Source organism: Oncorhynchus kisutch, unplaced genomic scaffold (assembly GCF_002021735.2).
Source record: "Oncorhynchus kisutch isolate 150728-3 unplaced genomic scaffold, Okis_V2 scaffold783, whole genome shotgun sequence".
In the NCBI taxonomy this organism is placed as follows: Eukaryota; Metazoa; Chordata; class Actinopteri; order Salmoniformes; family Salmonidae; genus Oncorhynchus; species Oncorhynchus kisutch.
The window spans coordinates 24,757-52,500 of record NW_022262728.1 but is presented as its reverse complement, the minus strand read 5'-3'; the positions used below and the strand labels follow the sequence as shown (position 1 = coordinate 52,500).

General features: G+C 42.8%; 1 protein-coding gene across 7 annotated transcripts in view; it reads right to left on the bottom strand.

The window, feature by feature from the left end:
- LOC109887373 (uncharacterized) overlaps positions 1-26,396 on the bottom strand; it is a 38,204-nt gene extending 11,808 nt beyond the window's left edge. For 2 of the 7 annotated variants that reach the window (XM_031816355.1, XM_031816356.1), the window contains exons 1-23: positions 26,288-26,396; positions 25,121-25,209; positions 17,445-17,520; positions 14,554-14,824; positions 14,313-14,416; positions 9,831-10,110; positions 9,053-9,228; positions 7,829-8,081; positions 6,598-6,755; positions 5,299-5,578; positions 4,956-5,125; positions 4,534-4,828; positions 4,187-4,284; positions 3,745-4,024; positions 3,361-3,530; positions 2,939-3,233; positions 2,297-2,415; positions 2,014-2,155; positions 1,888-1,919; positions 1,732-1,790; positions 1,423-1,637; positions 1,011-1,270; positions 725-859 (exon numbers count right to left, since the gene is read on the bottom strand). In XM_031816355.1, the coding sequence (XP_031672215.1) occupies positions 725-859; positions 1,011-1,270; positions 1,423-1,637; positions 1,732-1,790; positions 1,888-1,919; positions 2,014-2,155; positions 2,297-2,415; positions 2,939-3,233; positions 3,361-3,530; positions 3,745-4,024; positions 4,187-4,284; positions 4,534-4,828; positions 4,956-5,125; positions 5,299-5,578; positions 6,598-6,755; positions 7,829-8,081; positions 9,053-9,228; positions 9,831-10,110; positions 14,313-14,416; positions 14,554-14,824; positions 17,445-17,520; positions 25,121-25,209; positions 26,288-26,302 (3,972 nt within the window). In that variant the 5' untranslated portion in view covers positions 26,303-26,396. Of the gene's footprint in view, positions 1-453; positions 602-724; positions 860-1,010; positions 1,271-1,422; positions 1,638-1,731; positions 1,791-1,887; positions 1,920-2,013; positions 2,156-2,296; positions 2,416-2,938; positions 3,234-3,360; positions 3,531-3,744; positions 4,025-4,186; positions 4,285-4,533; positions 4,829-4,955; positions 5,126-5,298; positions 5,579-6,597; positions 6,756-7,828; positions 8,082-9,052; positions 9,229-9,830; positions 10,111-14,312; positions 14,417-14,553; positions 14,825-17,444; positions 17,521-25,120; positions 25,210-26,287 lie in introns of those variants that run through there. The other 5 variants (XM_031816353.1, XM_031816357.1, XM_031816358.1 and 2 more) reach the window with 5 other exon arrangements.
- Between the last annotated feature and the right edge of the window lie 1,348 nt (positions 26,397-27,744).

Below are 27,744 nucleotides of genomic sequence, written 5' to 3'. Positions count from 1 at the left end.
ACTACTACCACTACCACCACCACCACTGCTAATACTACTACTACCACTGCTACTACTACTACTACCACCGCTACTACTACCACTACCACCACCACCTCTACTACTACTACCACCACCACCTCTACTACTACTACCACCAACACCACCACTACTACTACTATTGTTACTACTACTGCTAGTATTGCTACTGCTACTACCACCACCACCACTACTACTACCACTACCACTACCACTACCACCACCACCACTGCTACTACTACTACTACCACTGCTACTACTACTACTACCACTGCTACTACTACCACTACCACCACCACCTCTACTACTACTACCACCACCACCTCTACTACTACTACCACCAACACCACCACTACTATCACCACTACTACTACTACTACCACCACCACCACCACTGCTACTACCACCGCCGCCACCGCCACCACCACCAGTTACCTGGAAGCCAGACAAGTCTATCCCAGACAGATTCTTCACCACCATTGTCTTTCAGAAGAAGATTAACTTGCTCAACAACAGTTTGTATGAACAACTGAAATGTTGGGAAGTAGTTTTCATAGGATTCAAAATCCACAAATTCTGCATCCTGGTAGAAAGATAAAGTGTTAGTCTATCAATTACATAATAATACAAAATATAAAGGTAACATCATCATAAGATCATGTTCATGTGCAAGCAATGTCTCTTCTCTCTCTAGCTCAGATATCACCTTTGGTTGAATTAGATATTCATCTGTAAGATCTGTGAAGAGCTCGTATTCTTTATTTGGAGTTAGTTGGCAGCGAGGATTTGTTTCAATATAGATGTATTTGTCTCCATTCCTTCGTTTCCACTCCTCCTGCACCTTGTTTTCACAAAATCACATGTTATTATTTGTTTACATCAGAAAACATTGTCCAAGCAATAACATTAACAAAACATGAATTCATGGTTTAATGTCCTGTGTGCTTGATTGAATTCAGCCAAAGTATTGTTGACATTTCAGATGGTCTTACCTCCCTGATCACAACATTTCTGGGAAGCAACAACACATTCAGGATGGACCTCTTTTTAGGAACAACTGGGGGCTTGTAGAACAACAAGACAAGTGCTCTTATAGGAACGGTGGGAGAGTCTTCATCCTTGACTTCACCATAAGCAGAGAATCCACTGATGTTTATTATGACATGTGTTTCTGTTGTCTCAAGAGGAGGGAGAAACTCAATGATGTCATCATCAGTCACATGGGCTACAGACAGGAAGTCACATCCACCACCTGGGAAAGACAAACATAACATTGCTGAGACTGTAGTAGAAAATAAAATACACAATAATTAGTAAATAAATAAGCAAATAACGAAAATGTTATTTCAGAAGAGTCCTGGAACATGAAAAGTGAAATTAACCCTTCATGATATTATTACTCACTATTGTAGATCTCACAGTGGGGGAGGTGTAGTTGACAGACAGACCCCTTAAGGCATGTAAACATGAACAGGGGTCCTGCAGGTCTCTTGCCTCTCTGGGATAGAAGCCTCATGTCCCAGTGCACTGTCCTATAGAGCACCTCTCCCTCTCCCTCCATCCTGAACACCAGGCCTGTTATACTGCACTGGAACAGACCTGCACTGGGGCACTGGAACCTGTAGAACAAACAAGGATTTAATTTTGTGAGATTTTCCTGAAATTAAGGTTTTATACAAACTACCAATGATAACATTAAATATATCAAGTTACCGGTATTCTCCCCTGTTGTCCTGATCGTGGATTTCAGGTGTAAATTCTTCTGGAGAACTCTAAAATGTAGAAACAATAGATACTGTATTTCAACCAATATTGTGAAGAATAGTTTTTAAATTAAAATGTTCTCTCTTTCCAGTGAGGGTCTTTTACCATGTGATGGTGATCCAGGAAGGGAGGAGAATCTAAAGAGAACCAGAAACATCAATCATCATGTTTTACTATACAACTTCAACTCCATCATTGTTCCAGATTAAGATGTTACTGTATAGCTGTTACCATTTTCACTTCTCAACTCCTCATCATCAATCCTCTGGGTGTTCTCCTGGGTGTTCACAGATACCTCTGTGTTGAGACTATTAGCCATCTCCAGTTGGCTCCCTGGGATGGTTGAAAAGTCCATCTCTAGCTTTGGGGTTTTCTAGATTCAAATCAACAGAATAGATAGAAACATACTTCTATAACAGCGACATGTTCTATATTAATCTGACCTGTCCTCTGTTCTATTGTGAACATGTTGGTCACCATGGCAGCAGAGAGAAGGGCAGGGACAATCAGGCACCTTAAGTTTGATGAGGAACGGGGCTCTGCCAAGGAATGGGACACAATGCTCCTCAATCTTTTCGCCCCTGGAAACTAGACCAGGCCAGGATGGTTCCTCACTTGTTCTCTTTTTCTTTCCTGCAGTGGTCTCACACACACACAGACAGAGACAGAGAGAGAGACAGAGACACACACAGAGAGAGAGAGACAGAGACACAGACAGAGAGAGAGAGAGAGACAGAGAGAGAGACAGAGAGACAGAGACACAGACAGAGAGAGAGAGAGACACAGAGAGAGAGACAGAGAGACAGAGACACAGACAGAGAGAGAGACAGAGAGAGAGACAGAGAGACAGAGACACAGACAGAGAGAGAGAGAGAGAGACAGAGAGACAGAGAGAGAGACAGAGAGACAGAGAGACAGAGAGAGAGAGAGAGAGAGAGACAGAGAGACAGAGAGAGAGAGAGAGAGAGAGAGAGAGAGAGAGAGAGAGAGAGAGAGAGAGAGAGAGATTAAAGTGTTGTTAGCTGGTTAACATACCAACAGGCTAGTGTAATAGTCAGTTTAGAAACAGTCTGTGCGGGATCTTTGTGTGAATCTCTATCACTCAATATCCCAGATCTGAGTGTGTAATGATACATCTATCGTCTGGATGTGTTACCTCTACCGTGATATCTCTCAAACTTCTCTGCCAGATCTTCCCGGTTCATCCTCCTCAGGATCCTCAGTGTGATCTCCACAACTCCCTCAGGGCCGTACCTCTTCAGCATCTGATCCACTATGACCTGTCTTTCATTGTTCTCCAGCTGAGTTTTTGGGATGGGAGGAAAGCCAGTCAGGTAAGGTGGAAGCTGTTTGCTTGGAGTCAGTTCCTGCTGTAATATCTTCAGCTCGTCTGTGCTCAGCTCCTCCAGAGTGGCCAGCAGCAGAGCTTCTATTTTCTTCTCTGTAGGTTTCTAAGAAAACAACAACAGAACAGATTGAATTTTAATTTGGTGACAACCCTTTCTGTCAGTCTATCTGTCTCCATGACTTCTACCAGATGTGGGTTATGTTAACCTAAACATCCCCTCTCCTCCTCACCGTGACCAGCTCATATCTGTCCTTTGTGATTCCAGTGTCTTTGCTGCCTGCTGCCTCTCTGTCCAAGGCTCTAGAACATCTAGACAGATGGACATGTTTCTTCTCTCTCTCTTCATCATTGCCAGTGTCTGATGAGTCGCTCCACCATTTTGTTTCTGTTGTAGATACAGCTATAGAAGATAAAGTGAAGAGAGATAATGGTGTTGTTGTCTCATGACATTTTCCTGTTTATCTACAATGATCAATCTACATCACGTTGTCTTCGTTTAAGCAATTACAAGGAGCCTGTCCTCCTATAACTCCCCCAACCAGCCTCCTCTGGCTTAGACCTACACTGAACTGTGATTGTGATGTATAGATTGATATACATTATTGTTATATTACCTCTAGTGTGATCTCTCTGTAACTTCTCTGCTAGGTCTACCCGCTTCATCCCCCTCAGGATCCTCAGTGTGATCTCCACAGCTCTCTCAGGGCCGTATCTCTTCACCATCTGATCCACTGTGACCGGTCTGTCAGTGTTCTCCAGCTGGCTCTCTGAGATGGGAGGAAAGCCAAGCGGCTGGACACTAGTCAGGTTAGACTGAAATGTTTTCAGCTGTTCTTCAGTGAGTCCCTCCAGACTGGTCAGCAGCAGAGCTGGAACAGTCCATATCTGGGGTCTCTAAAAAGGTGACAAGATTTAAAGAAGGAATAGAAATACTGGTTACTGATACAAAGAACATGAATATAGCCACACACACACAAACATCCTAATTTCTCTGACAGATCATTTTTTCAAATGAGAGGGTGTTAGCGTGTTGTGCATGTGCACCAATCCTCTCACCTGTAAGCTGTGCTGTACTGAGGAGGGAAGGAACCTGGAAGGCTTCTCCATGACAACACTGGGTGGATAGAGGGCTTGGGAGAAGACAGGGCTGGAATCTGGAGTTATGGATGAAAATATTGATTTGTGATAAGAGCCTGAGTGACCAAAGGGACTCCCTTGGGGCATAGGGTCTCCCTGAGCGAGAGAGAGCGATATATATATATTAGCTGGTTAACTTTGATCCTACATTACAACATTACTGAAACTAAATGTTAACAATCTGGGGTGATCTTTGTGTGAATCTCTATCACTCAATATCCCAGATCTGAGTGTGTAATGATAAATCTATCGTCTGGATGTGTTACCTCTACCGTGATATCTCTCAAACTTCTCTGCCAGATCTTCCCGGTTCATCCTCCTCAGGATCCTCAGTGTGATCTCCACAACTCCCTCAGGGCCGTACCTCTTCAGCATCTGATCCACAATGACCTGTCTGTCATTGTTCTCCAGCTGAGTTTTTGGGATGGGAGGAAAGCCAGTCAGGTAAGGTGGAAGCTGTTTGCTTGGAGTCAGTTCCTGCTGTAATATCTTCAGCTCGTCTGTGCTCAGCTCCTCCAGAGTGGCCAGCAGCAGAGCTTCTATTTTCTTCTCTGTAGGTTTCTAAGAAAACAACAACAGAACAGATTGAATTTTAATTTGGTGACAACCCTTTCTGTCAGTCTATCTGTCTCCATGACTTCTACCAGATGTGGGTTATGTTAACCTAAACATCCCCTCTCCTCCTCACCGTGACCAGCTCATATCTGTCCTTTGTGATTCCAGTGTCTTTGCTGCCTGCTGCCTCTCTGTCCAAGGCTCTAGAACGTCTAGACAGATGGACATGTTTCTTCTCTCTCTCTTCATCATTGCCAGTGTCTGATGAGTCGCTCCACCATTTTGTTTCTGTTGTAGATACAGCTATAGAAGATGAAGTGAAGAGAGATAATGGTGTTGTTGTCTCATTACATTTTCTTGTTTATCTACAATTATCAATCTACATTGTGTTGTCTTCGTTTAAGCCTCCTCTGGCTTAGACCTTCACTGAACTGTGATGGTGATGTATAGATTGATGTACATTATTATTATGTTACCTCTAATGTGATCTCTCTGTAACTTCTCTGCCAGATCATCCAGATTCATCCTCCTCAGGATCTTCAGTGTGTTCCTCACAGCTCCCTCATGGTCGTATCTCTTCACAATCTGATCCACTGTGACCTGTCTGTCAGTGTTATCCAGGTGTCTCTCTGGGATGGGAGGAAAGTCTAACATCCTGCCACTAGTCAGGTAAAACTGAAATGTCTTCAGCTGTTCTTCAGTGAGCTCCTCCAGAGTGGTCAGCAGCAGAGCTGGAACAGCCAATATTTGGTGTCTCTAAAAAGGTGACAAGATATAAGTGAAGGGATAGAAATACTGACTACTGATATAAAGAACATGAACATAGACACACACACAGACACACACACACACACACACACACACACACAGACACACACACACACACACACACACACACACACACACACACACACACACACACACACACACACACACACACACACACACACACACACACACACACTCATTTCTCTAACATTGCAAGATTACATTTTAAAATGAGAGGGTGTTTGTAGGGATGCAGCCTGACCTCCAACACTCATAGTTACATGAGATATTAGTTTGTTTTGACTGTGTGTGTACTATATCATTTCATACTGTAGAACTGACTATGACAGTGAGTACAGGTGGTGTAACATATGAGGGTAGAACTGTAGAACTGACTATGACAGTGAGTACAGGTGATGTAACATATGAGGGTAGAACTGACTATGACAGTGAGTACAGGTGATGTAACATATGAGGGTAGAACTGTCTATGACAGTGAGTACAGGTGATGTAACATATGAGGGTAGAACTGTAGAACTGACTATGACAGTGAGTACAGGTGATGTAACATATGAGGGTAGAACTGACTATGACAGTGAGTACAGGTGATGTAACATATGAGGGTAGAACTGTAGAACTGACTATGACAGTGAGTACAGGTGATGTAACATATGAGGGTAGAACTGTCTATGACAGTGAGTACAGGTGATGTAACATATGAGGGTAGAACTGTCTATGACAGTGAGTACAGGTGATGTAACATATGAGGGTAGAACTGTAGAACTGACTATGACTGTGAGTACAGGTGTTTTAACATATGAGGGTCGAACTGTAGAACTGACTATGACAGTGAGTACAGGTGGTGTAACATATGAGGGTAGAACTGACTATGACAGTGAGTACAGGTGGTGTAACATATGAGGGTAGAACTGACTATGACAGTGAGTACAGGTGATGTAACATATGAGGGTAGAAGTGATCCTACACTTCTCTAGCCGTCCTCTTACCTGTGAGCTGAGCTGTCCTGAGCTACCAGTAGTTAATGACAGCAACTCCTTAGACGAGCCAGAGGGAAGGAAGGAGGAGGAGCTGGAGAAACGGGTGGGTAATGAGCTGTAGAAGGGCCTGGGTTGGACTAAGGACTTGTAGTCCTTAGTGGGAATACCTGAGAAAGTGGGGAAACAGAGGGGAAGACAGGAGGGGGGATAGAGAGTCAGTTAGGGTCCTTGTCTACAGTCCTACTTCTCTGATCTTTAACTTCTCTGCCAGATTATTCTGGTTCATCTTCCAGATTAGGAAGCTCAGGAAGAGATATACAGTCATGATTAGAAAGTCTCGTCTGTTTGTGAAATCTTCACTACTGTATTAGTGACTGTATGTATGGAATGTAATGAATGTTAGATTGTTGTTTAATCATCATGGGGTCACCTGGATACATCATGAATAAACATTATAAAAGAGGGGTCACCTGGATACATCATGAATAAACATTATAAAAGAGGGGTCACCTGGATACATCATGAATAAACATTATGAAAGAGGGGTCACCTGGACACATCATGAATAAACATTATAAAAGAGGGGTCACCTGGATACATCATGAATAAACATTATGAAAGAGGGGTCACCTGGATACATCATGAATAACCATTATAAAAGAGGGGTCACCTGGACACATCATGAATAAACATTATAAAAGAGGGGTCACCTGGATACATCATGAATAAACATTATAAAAGAGGGGTCACCTGGATACATCATGAATAAACATTATGAAAGAGGGGTCACCTGGATACATCATGAATAACCATTATAAAAGAGGGGTCACCTGGACACATCATGAATAAACATTATAAAAGAGGGGTCACCTGGATACATCATGAATAAACATTATAAAAGAGGGGTCACCTGGATACATCATGAATAAACATTATAAAAGAGGGGTCACCTGGATACATCATGAATAAACATTATAAAAGAGGGGTCACCTGGATACATCATGAATAAACATTATAAAAGAGGGGTCACCTGGATACATCATGAATAAACATTATAAAAGAGGGGTCACCTGGACACATCATGAATAAACATTATAAAAGAGGGGTCACCTGGACACATACAATAAATAAAAGAGTCTGCTGAATGTTATTATGAAGTCAGTAGAATGTTCTTTCTGGTTAGACCTACACTGAACTGTGATGGTGATGTATAGATTGATGTACATTATTGTTATGTTACCTCTAGTGTGATATCGCTCTAACTTCTCTGCTAGGTCTACTCGCTTCCTCCACTTCAGGTTCCCAAATGGGATCCTCATAGCTTCCTCAGGGTCGTATCTCTTCATCATCTGATCCACTGTGACCTGTCTGTCAGTGTTCTCCAGCTGGCTCTCTGGGATGAGAGGAGAGCCAGGCAGCCAGGCCCTATTCAGCTCGTGTGGGTTCATCTCCTCCAGAGAGGTCAGTAGCAGAGATGGACCATCCAATGTTTTCTAAAACAACCAAGATAACAACAGTGAGGAAGGAATATGAAACCTGACTACTGATATAAAATAAAGAACATGAATATGTAGTGTTTGTAGGGATGCAGCCTGACCTCCAACACTCATAGTTACATGAGATATTAGTTTGTTTTGACTGTGTGTGTACTATATCATTTCATACTGTAGAACTGACTATGACAGTGAGTACAGGTGGTGTAACATATGAGGGTAGAACTGACTATGACAGTGAGTACAGGTGGTGTAACATATGAGGGTAGAACTGACTATGACAGTGAGTACAGGTGATGTAACATATGAGGGTAGAACTGTCTATGACAGTGAGTACAGGTGATGTAACATATGAGGGTAGAACTGACTATGACAGTGAGCACAGGTGATGTAACATATGAGGGTAGAACTGTCTATGACAGTGAGTACAGGTGATGTAACATATGAGGGTAGAACTGACTATGACAGTGAGTACAGGTGATGTAACATATGAGGGTAGAACTGTCTATGACAGTGAGTACAGGTGGTGTAACATATGAGGGTAGAACTGTCTATGACAGTGAGTACAGGTGATGTAACATATGAGGGTAGAACTGACTATGACAGTGAGTACAGGTGATCTAACATATGAGGGTAGAACTGTCTATGACAGTGAGTACAGGTGATGTAACATATGAGGGTAGAACTGTCTATGACAGTGAGTACAGGTGATGTAACATATGAGGGTAGAACTGTCTATGACAGTGAGTACAGGTGTTTTAACATATGAGGGTAGAACTGTAGAACTGACTATGACAGTGAGTACAGGTGATGTAACATATGAGGGTAGAACTGTAGAACTGACTATGACAGTGAGTACAGGTGATGTAACATATGAGGGTAGAACTGTAGAACTGACTATGACAGTGAGTACAGGTGATGTAACATATGAGGGTAGACGTGATCCTACACTTCTCTAACCATCCTCTTACCTGTGAGCTGAGCTGTCCTGAGCTACCAGTAGTTAATGACAGCAACTCCTTAGACGAGCCAGAGGGAAGGATGGAGGAGGAGCTGGAGGGACTGTGGTGTATTGCGTTGTAGAGGTGGGAGAGGGAGGATTTGGGCCTGGGATGGACTAAGGACTTGTAGTCCTTAGTGGGAATACCTGAGAAAGTGGGGAAACAGAGGGGAAGACAGGAGGGGGGATAGAGAGTCAGTTAGGGTCCTTGTCTACAGTCCTACTTCTCTGATCTTTAACTTCTCTGCCAGATCATTCTGGTTCATCTTCCAGATTAGGAAGCTCAGGAAGAGATATACAGTCATGATTAGAAAGTCTCGTCTGTTTGTGAAATCTTCACTACTGTATTGGTGACTGTATGTATGGAATGTAATGAATGTTAGATTGTTGTTTAATCATCATGGGGTCACCTGGATACATCATGAATAACCATTAGAAAAGAGGGGTCACCTGGATACATCATGAATAAACATTATAAAAGAGGGGTCACCTGGATACATCATGAATAAACATTATAAAAGAGGGGTCACCTGGATACATCATGAATAAACATTATAAAAGAGGGGTCACCTGGATACATCATGAATAAACATTATAAAGAGGGGTCACCTGGATACATCATGAATAAACATTATAAAAGAGGGGTCTGCTGAATGTTATTATGAAGTCAGTAGAATGTTCTTTCTGGTTAGACCTACACTGAACTGTGATGGTGATGTATCGATTGATGTACATTGTTGTTATATTACCTCTACTGTAATATCTCTCTAACTTCTCTGCCAGATCATCCAGATTCATCCTCCTCAGGATCCTCCATGTGTTCCTCACAGCTCCCTCAGGGCCGTATCTCTTCACCATCTGATCCACTGTGTTCTGCCTGTCAGTGTTCTCCAGCTGGCTCTCTGGGATGGGAGGAAAGTCAGGTAGCTGGACCGTAGTCAGGGAAATCTGAAATATCTTCAGCTGTTCTTCAGTGAGCTCCTCCAGACCGGTCAGCAGCAGAGCTGGAACATCCAACATGAAGGATCTCTAAAATAACAAAGATGATAAGATATAAGAGAATAGCAATACTGACTACTGATTTAAAGAACATGAACATCGCCACACACAATGTGGTACAGGAATGTACTCAGATGTTTTGGTGTGTTGAAATGAACTGACTATGACAGTGAGTACAGGTGATGTAACATATGAGGGTAGAACTGACTATGACAGTGAGTACAGGTGATGTAACATATGAGGGTAGAACTGTAGAACTGACTATGACTGTGAGTACAGGTGTTTTAACATATGAGGGTAGAACTGACTATGACAGTGAGTACAGGTGATGTAACATATGAGGGTAGAACTGACTATGACTATGACAGTGAGTACAGGTGATGTAACATATGAGGGTAGAACTGTAGAACTGACTATGACTGAGTACAGGTGTTTTAACATATGAGGGTAGAACTGACTGTGACAGTGAGTACAGGTGATGTAACATATGAGGGTAGAACTGTAGAACTGACTATGACTGTGAGTACAGGTGTTTTAACATATGAGGGTAGAACTGTCTATGACAGTGAGTACAGTTGATGTAACATATGAGGGTAGAACTGTAGAACTGACTATGACAGTGAGTACAGGTGATGTAACATATGAGGGTAGAACTGTAGAACTGACTATGACAGTGAGTACAGGTGATGTAACATATGAGGGTAGAACTGCAGAACTGACTATGACAGTGAGTACAGGTGATGTAACATATGAGGGTAGAACGTAGAACTGACTATGACAGTGAGTACAGGTGATGTAACATATGAGGGTAGAACTGTAGAACTGACTATGACAGTGAGTACAGGTGATGTAACATATGAGGGTAGAACTGTAGAACTGACTATGACTGTGAGTACAGGTGTTTTAACATATGAGGGTAGAACTGTAGAACTGACTATGACTGTGAGTACAGGTGTTTTAACATATGAGGGTAGAACTGTCTATGACAGTGAGTACAGGTGATGTAACATATGAGGGTAGAACTGTAGAACTGACTATGACAGTGAGTACAGGTGATGTAACATATGAGGGTAGAACTGTAGAACTGACTATGACAGTGAGTACAGGTGATGTAACATATGAGGGTAGAACTGCAGAACTGACTATGACAGTGAGTACAGGTGATGTAACATATGAGGGTAGAACGTAGAACTGACTATGACAGTGAGTACAGGTGATGTAACATATGAGGGTAGAACTGTAGAACTGACTATGACAGTGAGTACAGGTGATGTAACATATGAGGGTAGAACTGTAGAACTGACTATGACTGTGAGTACAGGTGTTTTAACATATGAGGGTAGAACTGTAGAACTGACTATGACTGTGAGTACAGGTGTTTTAACATATGAGGGTAGAACTGACTATGACAGTGAGTACAGGTGATGTAACATATGAGGGTAGAACTGTAGAACTGACTATGACAGTGAGTACAGGTGATGTAACATATGAGGGTAGAACTGTAGAACTGACTATGACTGTGAGTACAGGTGTTTTAACATATGAGGGTAGAACTGACTGTGACAGTGAGTACAGGTGATGTAACATATGAGGGTAGAACTGTAGAACTGACTATGACTGTGAGTACAGGTGTTTTAACATATGAGGGTAGAACTGTCTATGACAGTGAGTACAGGTGATGTAACATATGAGGGTAGAACTGTATAACTGACTATGACAGTGAGTACAGGTGATGTAACATATGAGGGTATAACTGTATAACTGACGATGACAGTGAGTACAGGTGATGTAACATATGAGGGTAGAACTGACTATGACAGTGAGTACAGGTGATGTAACATATGAGGGTAGAACTGACTATGACAGCGAGTACAGGTGATGTAACATATGAGGGTAGAACTGTAGAACTGACTATGACAGTGAGTACAGGTGATGTAACATATGAGGGTAGAACTGTAGAACTGACTATGACAGTGAGTACAGGTGATGTAACATATGAGGGTAGAACTGACTATGACAGTGAGTACAGGTGATGTAACATATGAGGGTAGAACTGACTATGACAGTGAGTACAGGTGATGTAACATATGAGGGTAGAACTGACTATGACAGTGAGTACAGGTGATGTAACATATGAGGGTAGAACTGTAGAACTGACTATGACAGTGAGTACAGGTGATGTAACATATGAGGGTAGAACTGACTATGACAGTGAGTACAGGTGATGTAACATATGAGGGTAGAACTGTATAACTGACGATGACAGTGAGTACAGGTGATGTAACATACGAGGGTAGAACTGACTATGACAGTGAGTACAGGTGATGTAACATATGAGGGTAGAACTGTAGAACTGACTATGACAGTGAGTACAGGTGATGTAACATATGATGGTAGAACTGTAGAACTGACTATGACAGTGAGTACAGGTGATGTAACATATGAGGGTAGAACTGACTATGACAGTGAGTACAGGTGATGTAACATATGAGGGTAGAACTGTAGAACTGACTATGACAGTGAGTACAGGTGATGTAACATATGAGGGTAGAACTGTAGAACTGACTGACAGTGAGTACAGGTGATGTAACATATGAGGGTAGAACTGTAGAACTGACTATGACAGTGAGTACAGGTGATGTAACATATGAGGGTAGAACTGTAGAACTGACTATGACAGTGAGTACAGGCGATGTAACATATGAGGGTAGAACTTTAGAACTGACTATGACAGTGAGTACAGATGATGTAACATATGAGGGTAGAACTGTAGAACTGACTGACAGTGAGTACAGGAGATGTAACATATGAGGGTAGAACTGTAGAACTGACTATGACAGTGAGTACAGGTGATGTAACATATGAGGGTAGAACTGTAGAACTGACTATGACAGTGAGTACAGGTGATGTAACATATGAGGGTAGAACTGTAGAACTGACTGACAGTGAGTACAGGTGATGTAACATATGAGGGTAGAACTGTAGAACTGACTGACAGTGAGTACAGGTGATGTAACATATGAGGGTAGAACTGTAGAACTGACTGACAGTGAGTACAGGTGATGTAACATATGAGGGTAGAACTGTAGAACTGACTATGACAGTGAGTACAGGTGATGTAACATATGAGGGTAGAACTGACTATGACAGTGAGTACAGGTGATGTAACATATGAGGGTAGAACTGACTATGACAGTGAGTACAGGTGATGTAACATATGAGGGTAGAACTGTAGAACTGACTGACAGTGAGTACAGGTGATGTAACATATGAGGGTAGAACTGTAGAACGGACTATGACAGTGAGTACAGGTGATGTAACATATGAGGGTAGAACTGTAGAACTGACTATGACAGTGAGTACAGGTGATGTAACATATGAGGGTAGAACTGTAGAACTGACTGACAGTGAGTACAGGTGATGTAGCATATGAGGGTAGAACTGTAGAACTGACTATGACAGTGAGTACAGGTGATGTAACATATGAGGGTAGAACTGACTATGACAGTGAGTACAGGTGATGTAACATATGAGGGTAGAACTGACTATGACAGTGAGTACAGGTGATGTAACATATGAGGGTAGAACTGTAGAACTGACTATGACAGTGAGTACAGGTGATGTAACATATGAGGGTAGAACTGACTATGACAGTGAGTACAGGTGATGTAACATATGAGGGTAGAACTGTCTACGACAGTGAGTACAGGTGATGTAACATATGAGGGTAGAACTGTAGAACTGACTATGACAGTGAGTACAGGTGATGTAACATATGAGGGTAGAACTGTAGAACTGACTGACAGCGAGTACAGGTGATGTAACATATGAGGGTAGAACTGTAGAACTGACTGACAGTGAGTACAGGTGATGTAACATATGAGGGTAGAACTGTAGAACTGACTGACAGTGAGTACAGGTGATGTAACATATGAGGGTAGAACTGTAGAACTGACTATGACAGTGAGTACAGGTGATGTAACATATGAGGGTAGAACTGACTATGACAGTGAGTACAGGTGATGTAACATATGAGGGTAGAACTGACTATGACAGTGAGTACAGGTGATGTAACATATGAGGGTAGAACTGACTATGACAGTGAGTACAGGTGATGTAACATATGAGGGTAGAATTGACTATGACAGTGAGTACAGGTGATTTAACATATGAGGGTAGAACTGACTATGACAGTGAGTACAGGTGATTTAACATATGAGGGTAGAACTGACTTTTTCTTTTTTCTTTTTTTTGTGTGTCTTTTTTCTCATTGCCTCATGCTTCTTCCTCCTTCTCCATGTATCACTGTCTGATGAGTCTCTCCGCCATGTTGCTGCTGTGGTAGATACAGGTATAGAAGAGAAGTGAAGAGAGGTAACGGTATATTTGTTGTATTACATTATCAATTATTCATTTAAATCATGTTGTCTTTTGTTTGAAGGAACGTTTGACACATTTTCTTAACAGTGTTACCTCTAGTGTGATCTCTCTCTAACTTCTGTGCTACATCATGTCGCTTTATCCTTCTCAGGATCTTCAATGTGTTCCTCACAGCTCCCTCAGGGCCGTATCTCTTCACCATCTGAACCACTGTGTCCTGTCTGTCAGTGTTCTCCAGCTGGCTCTCTGGGATGAGAGGAAAGACACATATGCTGCCACTAGACTGAAATTTCTTCAGCTGTTCTTCAGTGAGCTCCTCCAGACTGGTCAGCAGCAGAGCTGGAACATCCAACATGAAGGATTTCTAAAATAACAAAGATGACAACAGTGAGGAAGGAATATAAAACCTGACAACTGATATAAAGTAAAGAACATAAATATATTCATATTGTTAAGACGTACTAGAATATTTCTACTGGTCTCTCAATATCACATATCATCATGAAATACATTACATTAGGAACTTACACACACACACACACACACACAGTATGTGGCTCTGATCTACAGTTGAAGTCGGAAGTTTACATACACTTAGGTTTTCCAACAATTGTTTACAGACTGATTATTTAACTTATAATTCACTGTATCACAATTCCAGCAGGTCAGAAGTTTACATACACTAAGTTGACTGTGCCTTTAAACAGCTTGGAAAATTCCAGAAAATGATGTCATGGCTTTAGAAGCTTCTGATAGGCTAATTTACATCATTTGAGTTAATTGGAGGTGTACCTGTGGATATAAACTGAGCAAAAAAAGAAACGTCCTCACTGTCAACTGCGTTTATTTTAATTTTTTGTAAATATTTGCATGAACATAACAAGATTCAACAACTGAGACATAAACTGAACAAGTTCTACAGTCATGTGACGAACAGAAATGGAATAATGTTTCCCTGAACAAAGGGAGTCAAAATCAAAAGTAACAGTCAGTATCTGGTGTGGCCACCAGCTGCATTAAGTACTGCAGTGCAGTGCAATCAATCCAGGAACAACAGAAAAGGACCTTGTGAAGATGCTGGAGGAAACAAGTACAAAAGTATCTATATCCACTGTAAAACGACATAACGACATAACCTGAAAGGCCGCTCAGCAAGGAAGAAGCAACTGCTCCAAAACCATCATAAAAAAAGCCAGACTACGGTTTGCAACTGCACATGGGGACAAAGATTGTACTTTTTGGAGAAATGTCCTCTGGTCTGACGAAACAAAAATAGAACTGTTTGGCTATGCCATAATGACCATCATTATGTTTGGAGGAAAAAGGGGGATGCTTGCAAACCGAAGAACACCATCTCAACCATGAAGCACAGGGGTGGCAGCATCATGTTGTGGGGGTGCTTCGCTGCAGAAGGGACTGGTGCACTTCACAAAATAGATGGCATCTTGAGGAACGAAAATTATGTGGATATATTGAAGCAACATCTCAAGACTTAAGTCAGTAAGTTAAAGCTTGGTCGCAAATGGGTCTTCCAAATGGACAATGACCGAAAAGCATACTTCCAAAGTTGTGGCAAAATGGCTGAAGGACAATAAAGTCAAGGGATTGGAGTGGCCATCACAAATCACTTACCTCAATCCTATAGAAAATGTGTGGGTGGTACTTGATAAAAAAATGTACAAGGTTTAAGATAAATGATTAAATAATTCTACCCAGAAACTTAACCATTAGGGATTAGAGGTTATTTAGCATGGATAAGGAAATATTAAACATATGTCCAACTAGGTTGGACTGGGGAAGAGAGGAATGTGTGTTCCGAAAGAAAACAAAGAGGATCCTTAACCTATGTTTGAACCGACCCCTATAATCCTGGGAAAGTATGATAGGACAGGGAGTTGGATGACAGGGAGTTGGATGACAGGGAGTTGGATGACAGGGAGTTGGATGACAGGGAGTTGGATGACAGGGGACAGGGAGTTGGATGACAGGGAGTTGGATGACAGGGGACAGGGAGTTGGATGACAGGGGACAGGGAGTTGGATGACAGGGGACAGGGAGTTGGATGACAGGGGACAGGGAGTTGGATGACAGGGAGTTGGATGACAGGGGACAGGGAGTTGGATGACAGGGGACAGGGAGTTGGATGATAGGGAGTTGGATGATAGGGAGTTGGATGACAGGGGACAGGGAGTTGGATGACAGGGGACAGGGAGTTGGATGACAGGGGACAGGGAGTACCCCTCCAGGTTTCCTTTATCTGGGGGGGGGGGGACTGGAACTGTCAGCTGGGTAGTGATAAACTGTGGTGAGAATTCTGGAGAAGAAGAAAGCTCTCCTAATGTTAGTGTGCATGTGTTTGCATCGGTTTGAAGAATGTTATAAAAGGAACATCTTTGTATGTGAATGGGAGAGCTCTCGTGAATAAACTTGTGTTTGACTAATTGTGAGCTGGGAATTTTGTCAGTTTCATTTAAACCAGAACTTTACACACTCTGGGTTGCAGACCGATTAGGATAATTGAAAATTATAAGCATTGATAATAAAATTCGAGCAAGGAGGCCTACAAACCTGACTCAGTTACACCAGCTGTCAAGAGGAATGGGCCAAAATTCACCCAACTTATTGCGGGAAGCTTGTGGAAGGCTACCCGAAACGTTTGACCCAAGTTAAACAATTTAAAGGCAATTTTACAAAATACTAATTGAGTGTATGTAAACTTCTGACCCACTGGGAATATGATGAAAGAAATAAAAGCTGAAATAAATCAATAATTTTCTCTACTAGTATTCTGACATTTCACATTTTAAAAATAAAGTGGTGATCCTAACTGACCTAAAACAATACATTTTTACTAGGATTAAATGTCAGGAATTGTGAAAGATTGAGTTTAAATGTATTTGGCTAAGGTGTATGTAAACTTCCGACTTTATATGTGGTTTGATCACAATGACATTTGACCTCTCAGACATGACCCCTAGTCTTACCTTCATGAACCCCAGCTTCTTCTCCAGCATAGAGATTTTAGTCTCAAGATCATGCTCCTCCACAGACTCGGTCAACCTGGACGCAGGAAACAGTCACACACTGTTCTGTTCCCCTACAGCACCACCACATGCTGTGGTCACTACACTGTTCTGTTCCCTACACCACCACCACATGATGTGATCACTACACTGTTCTGTTCCCCTACTACACCACTACATGCTGTGGTCACTACACTGTTCTGTTCCCCTATACCACCACCACATGCTGTGGTCACTACACTGTTCTGTTCCCCTACACCACCACTACATGCTGTGGTCACTACACTGTTCTGTTCCCCTACACCACCACCACATGCTGTGGTCACTACACTGTTCTGTTCCCCTACACCACCACTACATGCTGTGGTCACTACACCATCACCACATGCTGTGGTCACACACTGTTCTGTTCCCCTACACCACCACCACCACTACATGCTGTGGTCACTACACTTTTCTGTTCCCCTACACCATCACCACATGCTGTGGTCACTACACTGTTCTGTTCCCCTACAGCAGCACCAAATGCTGTGGTCACTACACTGTTCTGTTCCCCTACAGCACCACCACATGCTGTGGTCACTACACTGTTCTGTTCCCCTACACCACCACTACATGCTGTGGTCACTACACTGTTCTGTTCCCCTACACCACCACCAACACATGCTGTGGTCACTACACTGTTCTGTTCCCCTACACCACATGCTGTGGTCCCTACACTGTTCTGTTCCCCGACACCACCACATGCTGTGGTCACTACACTGTTCTGTTCCCCTACACCACCACTACATGCTGTGGTCACTACACTGTTCTGTTCCCCTACACCACCACCAACACATGCTGTGGTCACTACACTGTTCTGTTCCCCTACACCACCACTACATGCTGTGGTCACTACACTGTTCTGTTCCCCTAAACCACCACCACATGCTGTGGTCACTACACTGTTCTGTTCCCCTACACCACCACTACATGCTGTGGTCACTACACTGTTCTGTTCCCCTACACCACCACTACATGCTGTGGTCACTACACTGTTCTGTTCCCCTACACCACCACCACATGCTGTGGTCACTACACTGTTCTGTTCCCCTACACCACCACCACATGCTGTGGTCACTACACTGTTCTGTTCCCCTACACCACCACCACATGCTGTGGTCACTACACTGTTCTGTTCCCCTACACCACCACTACATGCTGTGGTCACTACACCATCACCACATGCTGTGGTCACACACTGTTCTGTTCCCCTACACCACCACTACATGCTGTGGTCACTACACTGTTCTGTTCCCCTACAGCACCACCACATGCTGTGGTCACTACACTGTTCTGTTCCCCTACAGCACCACCACATGCTGTGGTCACTACACTGTTCTGTTCCCCTACACCACCACTACATGCTGTGGTCACTACACTGTTCTGTTCCCCTACACCACCACCACATGCTGTGGTCACTACACTGTTCTGTTCCCCTACACCACCACTACATGCTGTGGTCACTACACTGTTCTGTTCCCCTACACCACATGCTGTGGTCACTACACTGTTCTGTTCCCCTACACCACCACTACATGCTGTGGTCACTACACTGTTCTGTTCCCCTACACCACCACCACATGCTGTGGTCACTAAACTGTTCTGTTCCCCTACACCACCACTATATGCTGTGGTCACTACACTGTTCTGTTCCCCTACACCACCACTACATGCTGTGGTCACTACACTGTTCTGTTCCCCTACACCACCACCACATGCTGTGGTCACTACACTGTTCTGTTCCCCTACACCACCACATGCTGTGGTCACTACACCATCACCACATGCTGTGGTCACTACACTGTTCTGTTCCCCTACAGCACCACCACATGCTGTGGTCACTACACTGTTCTGTTCCCCTACAGCACCACCACATGCTGTGGTCACTACACTGTTCTGTTCCCCTACACCACCACTACATGCTGTGGTCACTACACTGTTCTGTTCCCCTACACCACCACCACATGCTGTGGTCACTACACTGTTCTGTTCCCCTACACCACCACTACATGCTGTGGTCACTACACTGTTCTGTTCCCCTACACCACCACATGCTGTGGTCACTACACTGTTCTGTTCCCCTACACCACATGCTGTGGTCACTACACTGTTCTGTTCCCCTACACCACCACTACATGCTGTGGTCACTACACTGTTCTGTTCCCCTACACCACCACCACATGCTGTGGTCACTACACTGTTCTGTTCCCCTACACCACCACTACATGCTGTGGTCACTACACTGTTCTGTTCCCCTACACCACCACTACATGCTGTGGTCATTACACTGTTCTGTTCCCCTATACCACCACCACATGCTGTGGTCACTACACTGTTCTGTTCCCCTACACCACCACCACATGCTGTGGTCACTACACTGTTCTGTTCCCCTACACCACCACTACATGCTGTGGTCACTACACTGTTCTGTTCCCCTACACCACCACCACATGCTGTGGTCACTACACTGTTCTGTTCCCCTACAGCACCACTACCACATGCTGTGGTCACTACACTGTTCTACATTAATTTCAGTCAGTTCATGAGGATGATGTAATAGAGGTATAGAAGAGATATTCGAGGGTCAATTCACCACTTTTAAAGTTGATTATCTCTCCAGCACCAGACCAGTAGACTCATATATCCAATGTTACCAGTGACTATAGCAAATCAGTCAAATGTATTTTAAAACGCCCTTTTTATATCAGCAGTTGTCACAAACTGCTTCACAGAAACCCAGTCTAAAACCCCAAGCAGCAAGCAATGCAGATGTAGATGCATTGTGGCTCGGAAGAAACTCTAGAAAGGCAGGAACCTGGGAAGAAACCAGTGGAGGCTGGCTCATAATAATGGTATCAACCACATGGAAACCACATCTTAGATATGTTTGACACCATTCCATTGACTCCATTCCAGCCTTTAATATGAGCCGTTCTCCCCTCAGCAGCCTCCACTGGAAGAAACCTGTAGAGGAACCAGGCTCTGAAACGGCTCCAGTCCTCTTCTTTACCAGTACTGACTAACACAGAATGTTAATTACACCTGGGGGGACCTATATTATTTTTAATGATCAAAATATGTAATTTAATGTGAAAATGTACAATGTATAAGAAGAGGACTGGACACCCCTCAGAGCCAGTTTCCTATACAGGCATTAACACAACCAGTCATGATGCTTTCATCTGATTGTCAAACAAATCCTGTAACATGTTCATCCTAAATAATTACACCATCTAACCAGTGGACTGCATGTACACTGACACCATCTAAACAGTGGGCTGCATGTATACTGACACCATCTAAACAGTGGACTGCATGTATACTGACACCATCTAAACAGTGGACTGCATGTATACTGACACCATCTAAACAGGGGACTGCATGTATACTGACACCATCTAAACAATGAACAGCATGTATACTGACACCACCTAAACAGCATGTATACTGACACCATCTAAACAGTGGACTGCATGTACACTGACACCATATAAACAGTGGACTGCATGTATACTGACACCATCTAAACAGTGGACTGCATGTATACTGACACCATCTAAACAGTGGACTGCATGTATACTGGCACCATCTAAACAGTGAACAGCATTGTATACTGACACCATCTAAACAGTGGACTGCATGTATACTGACACCATCTAAACAGTGGACTGCATGTATACTGACAACATCTAAACAGTGGACTGCATGTATACTGACACCATCTAAACAGTGGACTGCATGTATACGGACATCATCTAAACAGTGGACTGCATGTACACTGACACCATCTAAACAGTGGACTGCATGTGCACTGACACCATCTAAACAGTGGACTGCATGTATAATGGAACCATCTAAACAGTCGACTGCATGTACACGGACACCATCTAAACAGTGGACTGCATGTACACTGACACCATCTAAACAGTGGACTGCATGTATACTGACACCATCTAAACAGTGGACTGCATGTACACTGACACCATCTAAACAGTGGACTGCATGTATACTGACACCATCTAAACAGTGGACTGCATGTATACTGACACCATCTAAACAGTGGACTGCATGTATACTGACACCATCTAAACAGTGGACTGCATGTATACTGACACCATCTAAACAGTGGACTGCATGTATATTGACACCATCTAAACAGTGGACTGCATGTATATTGACACCATCTAAACAGTGGACTGCATGTATACTGACACCATCTAAACAGTGGACTGCATGTACACTGACACCATCTAAACAGTGGACCGCATGTATACTGACACCATCTAAACAGTGGACTGCATGTATACTGACACCATCTAAACAGTGGACTGCATGTACACTGACAGCATGTGATGAATAGAAATAGACATCTGTTACAAAACACCATAAAGACTGAATAATGACATGCAGCGACTGCCATTGACTAGAGCTACATTAGTTGATGCTTCTTGTTGACAAATTGACATCTGAAATGGGGCTGAAACTGTCCCAGGAACATCTGGATGGTCACCCTAACACACACAATCAATTTACTAGACTAAACTACAATGTGTATTGCCATGAACTTCTGATAGGCTGAACCAGTAGCCAGTGACGTAGTGGTCAAAATATTGGTGGGTAAACTCTGATAGGCCGAACCAGTAACCAGTGATGTAGTGGTCAAAATATTGGTGGGTAAACTCTGATAGGCTGAACCAGTAACCAGTGATGTAGTGGTCAAAATATTGGTGGGTAAACTCTGATAGGCTGAACCAGTAACCAGTGATGTAGTGGTCAAATTATTGGTGGGTAAACTCTGATAGGCCGAACCAGTAACCAGTGATGTAGTGGTCAAAATATTGGTGGGTAAACTCTGATAGGCCGAACCAGTAACCAGTGATGTAGTGGTCAAAATATTGGTGGGTAAACTCTGATAGGCTGAACCAGTAACCAGTGATGTAGTGGTCAAAATATTGGTGGGTAAACTCTGATAGCCAGTCGCGGTGAAAAAAGTAACGCTCCCAATACTTCAATGCATTTGTCTGAAAAAAGTGGGTCAATTGTGTTTACCCTCCACCTAGACCTACACCACTGCTGTTAGCCTACACTCTCAGACGAGGCAATTTTACACACTTGAACACATGCAGAACAGGAAGCCTACATTCAATATAATACATAAGTTGAATCAAAACATGTTTTACACCCTAGTTCATGAGTTGAATCAAAACATGTTTACACCCTAGTTCATGAGTTGAATCAAAACATGTTTTACACCCTAGTTCATGAGTTGAATCAAAACATGTTTACACCCTAGTTCATGAGTTGAATCAAAACATGTTTACACCCTAGTTCATGAGTTGAATCAAAACATGTTTTACATCCTAGTTCATGAGTTGAATCAAAACATGTTTTACATCCTAGTTCATGAGTTGAATCAAAACATGTTTTACATCCTAGTTCATGAGTTGTCCATAATTCATGAATGTTTGGAGTCTTTACAGATCATTTGACATAAAACACTCCCTTTCTTTCCTTACATTCATTACATTTATGACAGTTTTACTTGTCTTTATTAAGAATTTAACAATGTAATTAGAATATTGAACTTAAACCCGGTACGAATCCTGGATCTTGGGAGATCTCGGAAAATGCATTGTATATTTAACTATGCCTATGTAATATTTAAAAGGAGCTCAGCTTATGCAGAAATCCAGCACTACTGAGTGGACAGCACCAAACCAGGTAGATAATATACTCTTTGTCAACTCATATCCACTCTGAAGGGTGTCCCTGACTGTACCAGGTAGATAATATACTCTATGTCCACTCATATCCACTCTGAGAGGTGTCCCTGACTGTACCAGGTAGATAATATACTCTATGTCCACTCATATCCACTCTGAGAGGTGTCCCTGACTGTACCAGGTAGAGAATAGATAATATACTCTTTGTCCACTCATATCCACTCTGAGAGGTGTCCCTGACTGTACCAGGTAGATAATATACTCTATGTCCACTCATATCCACTCTGAGAGGTGTCCCTGACTGTACCAGGTAGAGAATAGATAATATACTCTTTGTCCACTCATATCCACTCTGAGAGGTGTCCCTGACTGTACCAGGTAGATAATATACTCTATGTCCACTCATATCCACTCTGAGGGGTGTCCCTGACTGTACCAGGTAGATAATATACTCTATGTCCACTCATATCCACTCTGAGGGGTGTCCCTGACTGTACCAGGTAGATAATATACTCTATGTCCACTCATATCCACTTTGAGGGTTGTCCCTGACTGTACCAGGTAGATAATATACTCTATGTCCACTCATATCCACTCTGAGAGGTGTCCCTGACTGTACCAGGTAGAGAATAGATAATATACTCTTTGTCCACTCATATCCACTCTGAGAGGTGTCCCTGACTGTACCAGGTAGATAATATACTCTATGTCCACTCATATCCACTCTGAGAGGTGTCCCTGACTGTACCAGGTAGAGAATAGATAATATACTCTTTGTCCACTCATATCCACTCTGAGAGGTGTCCCTGACTGTACCAGGTAGATAATATACTCTATGTCCACTCATATCCACTCTGAGGGGTGTCCCTGACTGTACCAGGTAGATAATATACTCTATGTCCACTCATATCCACTCTGAGGGGTGTCCCTGACTGTACCAGGTAGATAATATACTCTATGTCCACTCATATCCACTTTGAGGGTTGTCCCTGACTGTACCAGGTAGAGAATAGATAATATACTCTATGTCCACTCATATCCACTTTGAGGGGTGTCCCTGACTGTACCAGGTAGATAATATACTCTGAGGGGTGTCCCTGACTGTACCAGGTAGAGAATAGATAATATACTCTGTGTCCACTCATATCCACTCTGAGGGGTGTCCCTGACTGTACCAGGTAGATAATATACTCTATGTCCACTCATATCCACTTTGAGGGGTGTCCCTGACTGTACCAGGTAGATAATAGATCATATACTCTTTGTCCACTCTGAGGGGTGTCCCTTACTGTACCAGGTAGATAATATATAATATACTCTATGTCCACTCATATCCACTCTGAGAGGTGTCCCTGACTGTACCAGGTAGAGAATAGATAATATACTCTTTGTCCACTCATATCCACTCTGAGAGGTGTCCCTGACTGTACCAGGTAGATAATATACTCTATGTCCACTCATATCCACTCTGAGAGGTGTCCCTGACTGTACCAGGTAGAGAATAGATAATATACTCTTTGTCCACTCATATCCACTCTGAGAGGTGTCCCTGACTGTACCAGGTAGATAATATACTCTATGTCCACTCATATCCACTCTGAGAGGTGTCCCTGACTGTACCAGGTAGATAATATACTCTTTGTCCACTCTGAGGGGTGTCCCTGACTGTACCAGGTAGAGAATATTCTCTATGTCCACTCTGAGGGGTGGCCCTGACTGTAGCAGGTAGATAATATTCTCTATGTCCACTCATATCCACTCTGAGAGGTGTCCCTGACTGTAGCAGGTAGATAATAGATAATATACTCTATGTCCACTCAGTGTGGTGGTCCTGGCTGTACCAGGTAGATAATATACTCTATGTTCACTCACATTCCAGAAGAGGTGCTGGGGAGTTCGCTGGACGGCTCTTCACTCTCCTCCCCTGCTGGCATCCTGTCCTTCACAGAGGCAGCTACCTCCTACACACACACACACACACACACACACACACACACACACACACACACACACACACACACACACACACACACACACACACACACACACACACACACACACACACACACACACACACAGAGAAAAAGACTCTGCAGTCTTTTCTATTGAGGACCACATTGGAAAGCCACCGCATCAACACACATGGCACTGTAACTGCTTGGTATCACACCAGGTTAGGCAGGTTAGGCAGGTTAGGGAGGTTAGGCAGGTTAGGGAGGTTAGGGAGGTTAGGCAGGTTAGGGAGGTTAGGGAGGTTAGGCAGGTTAGGGAGGTTAGGCAGGTTAGGCAGGTTAGGCAGGTTAGGGAGGTTAGGCAGGTTAGGCAGGTTAGGAGGTTAGGCAGGTTAGGCAGGTTAGGCAGGTTAGGGAGGTTAGGGAGGTTAGGCAGGTTAGGGAGGTTAGGCAGGTTAGGGAGGTTAGGCAGGTTAGGCAGGTTAGGGAGGTTAGGCAGGTTAGGGAGGTTAGGCAGGTTAGGGAGGTTAGGGAGGTTAGGCAGGTTAGGGAGGTTAGGCAGGTTAGGGAGGTTAGGCAGGTTAGCCAGGTTAGGCAGGTTAGGGTCTAGCCGTGTAATGGAACTTAATGGATGAGACAGTCATGGTTGAGAACACTATGTCTCTTGACAACGTCTCTTGACAACATGTCTTGATTGAGATGGTATGTGATTGAAATCGCAAAAGTTTACAATGTAGATTATAAACTATTTCAGATTTCTTCACTCCTTCGAATGACGTGAAAGTACTAGCTATAAATTAATCGGATATTACCGCGTTATGAATTCGTAGCTAGATTATAACCTAGACATTTTAATGTAGACCTATTAACTATTACATCACATGTTGTTCCGTCGTGTAAAGTACTTTTTCCCCCGTTACTTTGATCGAGTCAATCTAACACTTCCGTGTTGCTGTAAGAGAAATATGAAACGGATACAATGTAGCTACTTTACTGTATCGCCAACCTTTACCAGTGACGTTTACCACTAATATTTATCACTAATAAATAACAGCATACTCAGTTTTACTTCAAACTATTGTCTTACCTTAGATGGGTCCATTTCCTGCCACTCCAGGCGCTGCCAGCCGACTGGAAAATAATGAAGCCTGATCGTAGAGCACTATACTTTCGTTTTCAGCAGTCCAGCCCATCACAACCACCCAATAATTCATTCTCTTGTAGTGCGTCGCCCTCTTGGGGACAAAAAGACCCCCAAACCAAAATAGATGTGAGAGCCATCCTTATCTAGCGATGAAGTCGATTCAACATCTCTGATAATATTTTGTTCTTTATGTTTCCAGTTGAATCACAGGTTGCAATTGTAATTAAACAATATTCTGATTCCTTTTGTGGCTTTGTGGGATTTATTTGAGATAAGAAGAAAACATGAAAATATACTGTATGTTAATAATTGTCTGCCTGCCTGCCTGCCTGTCTGGATGTAGGAGTAGGGTTGCAAAATTCCGGGAATTGTCAATAAATTCCCTGGCTCTCCAGATGATTCAGGATTTCCTGCGTATTCTCTCCTGATACTGGGAATACTCCAATAGGGATTTCGGGAAAAACAGGGAATTTATTAAAAACTTATTAGGGATCGGAGTCCCTTCCACGGGACGGTTGAGCTAACGTAGGCTAATGCGATTAGCATGAGGTTGTAAGTAGCAAGAACATTTCCCAGGACATAATATTGGCAGAAAGTTTAAATTCTTGTTAATCTAACTGCACTGTCCAATTTACAGTAGCTATTACAGTGAAAGAATACCATGCTAATGGTAAAAAACTGCTTCTATCTCAAGGCCATCAGACTGCTAAACAGCCATCACTAGCACATAGATTAGAAATCACTGGTCACTTTTAGAAATGCCACACTAGCCACTTTAAGAATGTTTCCATATCTTGCATTACTCATCTCATATGTATGAACGACACTCTACATTATTCTACGGTATCTTAGTATTTTAAAAAAATTGTGTTTACATATTGCATCACCCATCTCATATGTATATACTGTATTGTATTCTATACTATGCCACTGACTGTTAAACAGCCATCTCCAGCTGCTGCCTGTAGACATAGATTAGAAATCACTGGCCACTTCAAGGAAATGAAACACTTTAATAATGTTTCCGTATCTTGCATTACTCATCTCATAAACTCAGCAAAAAAATAAATGTCCTCTCACTGTCAACAACTTTTCAGCAAACTTAACATGTGTAAATATTTGCATGAACATAACAAGATTCAACAACTGAGACATAAACTGAACAAGTTCCACAGACATGTGACTAACAGAAATGGAATAATGTGTCCCTGAAACAAAGGGGGGGGTCAAAATCAAAAGTAACAGTCAGTATCTGGTGTGGCCACCAGCTGCATTAAGTACTGCAGTGCTTCTCCTCCTCATGGACTGCACCAGATTTGACAGTTCTTGCTGTGAGATGTTACCTCACTCTTCCACCAAGGCACCTGCTAGTTCCCAGACGTTTCTGGGGGGAATGGACC